Below are 6,188 nucleotides of genomic sequence, written 5' to 3'. Positions count from 1 at the left end.
TTATAACGAAAGTTTCTGTCCCGACCTATTAAAAATAATTAATAAAAATAAAGTCAAAATTAGCCGACGGAGTCTAAACGAAGTTCTAGAGCGTAGTCTCACCTTCGCGTGGATATAAAGAACGTCGAAAACGGAGTTCGTATGAAGAAGTTATGAATTTCCGAAGTTTATAAATCATTTTGTATTTAAATTTAAATCAAAATTCGGAAGCATTATCCGAAGGAGTCACCGATCTGATCCGAGGTACGCCCCGCGTACTCCGAGGGATGTCGACACTCGCACTCGAGCACTTCAGATACGTAAGCAATGACGTTTTGGGCAGTACGCCCCGCGTAACGCAGTACGCCCCGCGTACTCCGAGGCTCCAGCCTCCTATAAATAGGAACCGAAGGCAGCCGACCCAATTGCCAATTTCTTCTCTTCTCTCTCCCGTTTTGCATCGATTTGCGTGCCAGAAATACCCCGAAGCCCCGATATCATACTCTAGCCCCGAGGCAAGTCCCGAGATCCCGAAGATCCCGAGAAGTGCGGTTCCCGAGTCGAAGCTCTGCCCGCGAGAAGTTCGATTTTCGAGGAGATCTTCCAGATCTGCTGAGGAATACTACTTTTATAAGCCGTAGTGTTGTCCGATCATCTTCTGATCAAGTGAGTGTGTAGTTATTTTCTTTCCAAATACAATAATACGAAGTATTATATATAAAATACGTGCTATGTGTATATATTTGGTTGTATTATGTGTGAATGAGTATTCACTCTCTTCTATCTTACAGATCTGCTTATTTCTTTATGAGATATGTGTTATGTGTGTTGTGCCTCATCTGTTATGTGATATATGTGTTGATTAAAGCATGCTATACAGGTTTTCTTTAAACTATGTATACAAATGTATATTTTTATCTACTAATATGTTGGGTAGAACATAGGTAGACAGTTGGTGTGTAATAAACAGATGAGAGGCCTCGTTGTTGTTTGATTGAGTCATCTAGTGGAGTTTAGATGACGACCACTGGCTATTCTAGACAGTCTTGTGGAAACATTAGCAGGTTCGCCACCTGTAGGTGTTAATGAACTTGGGTGTTCATTCGCTGTACTCCATCCCCCTCATGGTTGCCTTATTTGACTTATATTGCTGAGGTACCCCCGAAGCATGTGTTGTCGCCCCGATGAAATATTCTTAGACTAGGTCCCTTATGTTAGTTGTTTTAGGGACATTAAAGTGAGAATAACGGGAATGGGTAATTGGGTTATTATTGGTTGGTGAAAATTAAATATGATATTTATTGTGGGTTGAAAACCCTATATGCTCACCAGGCTCCCAAGCCTGACCCACTCAGTTTTAAATTGTATTACAGGAAGTGGCGGAAGGGCATGAGATGGATGAACCATCAAGTTGTTTTGTTTACAAGTCTGCATATGTTTATATTTGTTATATGACTTGTAATGTATTCGTTTATGCTTATTGGTCTGTATCGGAACATGACACCCCGAGTTTTGATTATAATGAAAATACATTTCTTTTATGAAATGCTTCGGTAAACATTGTTTTATCATGTTTTGTTTTTGGGAACAAATTCCGCAACTCTTTCAAATCAAAAGGATTTACTCTGAAAATATTTAAAAGCATAAATGAAAATCGGTCTTTTCTGGCCGAGATTTTGGGGATGTCACATCTCGCACACAACTCACCGAGTCATCCCTTGACTCACCGATTCTCGACTCAACCAGAGAATATCGGAACTCTTCGACAAGACTCGTCGAGTCCAAGAACAGACTCGCCGAGTCTATGGCTATCTTCAACCTACTCGCCGAGTTGTTCATACAACTCGCCGAGTTCCAGGCCATCTTCATCCAACTCGCCGAGTTGTTCTTCCAACTCGCCGAGTCCCAACTCGTCGAGTACACCAATGTGACTCGCCGAGTACCACCGGTCTGAATCTATACAGAAGCACTCCAAGCCATGCAATTGATCCAAAACATAGATCTATCTTCCTACAACCCCTTCATCACGTAAAGTGGCAAACTTTACGTGAATCCAACGAGATCTAGGCTTTTTGCACTTTGGTTTAGGGTTTGGGACATGTAAGCTTCACTAAACACTCCAACACAGGGACTTTCATGCTCTCTGATTCTTCTCCATTCCAGATCTGAGGTAGCAACCTCAGATCTAACCTCTAGACTTCCAATTTCATCCATAGGCAAGTTCCCACAAACCCCAAAATGAAGAAACAACATAACAATAGCCCAAGAACGAGATATTACCTCCAATGGACGCCCAATCTGCAATGTAATTCGAATCCAAGCAAAGCCCCTTGCTCCAAGCCTTCAATAATCATCTCCTTCAAGCTCCCAATTGAGATATGATCACTCACACACGAAGGCTAAGGGTTTCTGGACTTGGAGATGAATAAAGAGGCTGAGAGTGGGCTGTTATGTTCTTTATATAGGGCTTAACCCCGGGAATTAGGGTTTTCTCCACTCAGCGCCTACTCGCCGAGTCCTCCTTACCGACTCGCCGAGTCGGCTACTTAACACGTGACCCAGTCGCGACTCTACTCGCCGAGTCCATCCATGGACTCGCCAAGTCACTCTTCCACAACTTACTCTTTTAGCCCTTCAACTCTACTCTTGATATTTCGGAATGTTACAAAGCGATTTGAAACCGGGTGTTACAAAGGACATGGTTTTCTTTGATTTAAATGAAATTTTTTATTTGAAATTTAGACGTTACACAAACTTTACTAATCCTATCAAATTCTTAAGCATATAACTCACCACATATGTACATCATGTACACAATATGATTGCTTTCGGTGTTCTATCCCCACCTTTATGAAGCACCAAACTCCATACACATACCATTGTAACGTTCATATTCCTTTTTCAAGCTTACAACTACCTATTTAAAAGTCCGACACTTCTTTACTAACTTAATTACCCGATTTAGGCACCATATTTTGGATAGATGGCCAAATGGATTTTATATCAACATTAGAGTTTCACCGATTCACCATACACATTATATATGTTATGGTCTTACCACAACACCTCATGCTTTTCCTTCCATGTACATTATTATTCCACGCTTCGAGTTCCATGTATGCTTAGTTTATTCAATTAGACACTTTACTTTACATTTCTTGCCAATTGAAAACACCATGACATAGTCATATCTCTAAACAACCCAAACTCACCCTAGAGTATCAATAATATCCAATGTGGACTCTTAGGTATTAACATGATGCAAATCGAATTATGGTAAACCAAAACCAATACTGCTACAAGTAATAAGTAATTCATTCATACAAACAAATCCCTTACAGCTTTCGTGCATTATTCAAACAAAAAACACAACGATTGAGAAGTTTTTCTTACCAAAAAAAAAAACTATTTAAAACTATTTATAAGATTTTTGAATATTATTCTGCCTGCTCAAGCTCAAATTCCGGTGAAAATCTGAACGTCTCATGAACCTGAATTGCGTAGTGAATAGCATCGATTGCTCTTTGTTACTTCTTTTCCACCGATTAGAAACATTTCCTGTGAACAATCGAAGGCCCAGATTCATCGTATTCCGCCTTCGCGATCCACATCTGCAATTACATTCAAAAAACCGTTAAATTCCGATGAAATTGTAATCAAAAACATGAGATCCTTATGGTTAGGATTGGGGTTAAGAAACTTGCCTGCTGGAAGGTGCTAAGAGATGCCAAAATCGACCCTCCGATCCAGACACTGTACTTCCTCTCCGGTGGAGCCACCACCTTGATCTTCATGCTGCTGGGAGCTAGGGCAGTGATTTCCTTGCTCATTCTGTCAGCAATACCAGGGAACATAGTCGTACCACCACTGAGAACAATGTTTCCATACAAATCCTTCCTAATATCCACGTCGCACTTCATGATTGAGTTGTAAGTCGTCTCATGAATACCAGCAGCTTCCATTCCGATCATCGATGGCTGGAAAAGAACTTCAGGACACCTGAATCGCTCAGCCCCAATCGTAATCACCTGCCCGTCGGGTAACTCGTAGCTCTTCTCCACCGCAGAGCTAGTCTTGGAGGTTTCTAGTTCCTGTTCATAATCAAGTGCAATATACGCCAGTTTCTCCTTCATATCCCTCACAATTTCTCGTTCAGCAGATGTGGTAAACGAATAACCTCTTTCAGTAAGAATCTTCATCAACGCATCAGTCAAATCACGACCAGCAAGATCCAAACGCAAAATAGCATGAGGAAGAGCATAACCTTCATAGATTGGAACAGTATGACTCACACCATCTCCCGAATCAAGAACGATACCTGCAACAAGAAGCCAAACGGGTCACGGGTTTTGGATCCGATTATGAAACGATGAAGAAACAGAATGAGAGGATTTACCAGTTGTACGACCACTGGCGTACAGTGAAAGAACGGCCTGAATTGCAACATACATAGCGGGAGCATTGAACGTTTCAAACATAATCTGTGTCATCTTTTCACGATTGGCTTTTGGATTAAGTGGTGCTTCTGTGAGAAGAACGGGGTGTTCTTCAGGAGCCACACGAAGCTCGTTGTAGAAGGTGTGATGCCAGATCTTCTCCATGTCATCCCAGTTATTCACAATACCATGCTCAATTGGGTATTTCAACGTAAGAATACCTCTTTTCGACTGTGCTTCGTCCCCAACATATGCATCTTTTTGCCCCATGCCGACCATAACTCCGGTATGACGTGGGCGACCAACGATGCTAGGGAAAACTGCTCTTGGGGCATCGTCTCCAGCAAATCCAGCCTTCAAAACAAGAAACACAAACACATAGCTTCAATTGCAACTTGCAAGATCAAGGTTCAAAATACCGAAAAAAATTGATAATCATACCTTCACCATTCCAGTTCCATTATCGCAAACAAGGGGTTGAATATCTTCCGAGTCGGCCATCTTTTAGTTCCTGGAAGGAAATAAGTCAATTACAACATTTTTTTTATATCAATTAAAATGATACAAATCGACTCATTCATTAGATGGGAATCATTTCATCTGATGAAATGCAGTTGTTCTTTTCGAAATTTAGGTATTCAAGTATTGATTCTTCGAAAAACTAATTAATCAACGAAAATATTGCATGACAATTTTAATAATGTAAACTAATTCAATCAGGAACCACGATAGCAAGAACATTGAAAGGGTTTCGTGGGTCAAAAGAATCGAAACCATTAACATTGCAGGATCATACATACAAATGTCTGTAAATGAGAAGATTAGGCGTCAATTCACGTAGACATCCGTTACGGAAGTGAAAACACATACGCAATCAAGAGCAAATGAATTCAAAGATTGAATAACACTAACCCGTTGGAATTGAAATCCAAGAAAACAATTGCAGGTAGGAGGAAAGAAAGGATGTGGGTTGATTTAAAAACAGGGTAAATGGAGTAAAAGAAAATGGAATGAAATTCGGGCGATGTGGACGACAATCCGTTGGTAAAGAAGGGAAGTGTTTATAGGTGGAAAACAGGTGGTGTGTGTATGCCGGATGAATGAATGGAATGGTCAAGCGACGCCTGATTTCGAGATCTGGTAAAACAGAGGCTGTGGCTTCGCTTTCTTTGTGGCCTTCATTCATAAAAATAGATTTGATTGCATAAATTAGAAATTGATTCTTTGATAAAAATAAAAATAAAAATTGATTTGAAATCATGTTATTTTTACATATAATTTCTTATTTCTTTAGTTGCAATATATCAATTATCAATTACATTACCTTTTTCAAATTATATTTTGATTACAATAAGATGAAAATGAAGACATTATTATGAAAGTAAACAAATAAACACCATAAAATTGGGATGTTGCTAATGAATTTTATTTGAAGAAATAATAGTTCCCAAATATGTTTGAAATATACATATGAATTTTGTTGAAAAACAGAAAAAAGAGAAATTTCATACGCGATATTGTTTTAGCATTGTAATCGAGTTATCGAGGGGACGTTTGTGTCATTTGGCGAAAGATGTGATAGTTGAAAAGGGAAAAAGGAAATTTTGATAAACGAGAGTAACACAGTATTTGATTTATCACATTTTGTAAAATCTACACACTCTTAACATCATTGCTGTCAAATGAAATTCAAGAAGGAATTGGAACAGAAAAAATAAAAGCGAAGTTGTAAATTATGTCATATATCAGGGATACTGAAATTACCTTTGAAAC

At 39.3% G+C, this 6,188-nt stretch overlaps 1 protein-coding gene across 1 annotated transcript; it reads right to left on the bottom strand.

The window, feature by feature from the left end:
- Positions 1–3,270: 3,270 nt before the first annotated feature.
- On the bottom strand, positions 3,271–5,530 carry LOC145070304 (actin). Its single transcript, XM_079017244.1, has 5 exons — positions 5,328–5,530; positions 4,857–4,926; positions 4,376–4,769; positions 3,684–4,297; positions 3,271–3,590 (listed from the first exon to the last, which is right to left on the bottom strand). Exons 2-5 carry the CDS (start codon positions 4,914–4,916, stop codon positions 3,525–3,527), a joined length of 1,134 nt encoding a protein of 377 aa, XP_078873370.1. The 5' UTR covers positions 4,917–4,926; positions 5,328–5,530; the 3' UTR covers positions 3,271–3,524.
- Between the last annotated feature and the right edge of the window lie 658 nt (positions 5,531–6,188).

Source organism: Lactuca serriola, chromosome 8, assembly GCF_051521515.1.
Source record: "Lactuca serriola cultivar US96UC23 chromosome 8, Lser_US96UC23_V15, whole genome shotgun sequence".
Lineage (NCBI taxonomy): Eukaryota > Viridiplantae > Streptophyta > Magnoliopsida > Asterales > Asteraceae > Lactuca > Lactuca serriola.
This window is presented reverse-complemented; position numbering and strand designations above follow the sequence as displayed.

What these genes read in the sequence shown, in the direction of transcription:
- LOC145070304 (XM_079017244.1), bottom strand. Translation starts at nt 4,916, where the DNA reads ATGGCCGACTCGGAAGATATTCAACCCCTTGTTTGCGATAATGGAACT. An exon ending in ATGGAACTGGAATGGTGAAG is followed by an intron (nt 4,770 to 4,856) that starts GTATGATTATCA and finishes CTTGTTTTGAAG; the next exon opens with GCTGGATTTGCTGGAGACGA. An exon ending in CGCCAGTGGTCGTACAACTG is followed by an intron (nt 4,298 to 4,375) that starts GTAAATCCTCTC and finishes TTCTTGTTGCAG; the next exon opens with GTATCGTTCTTGATTCGGGA.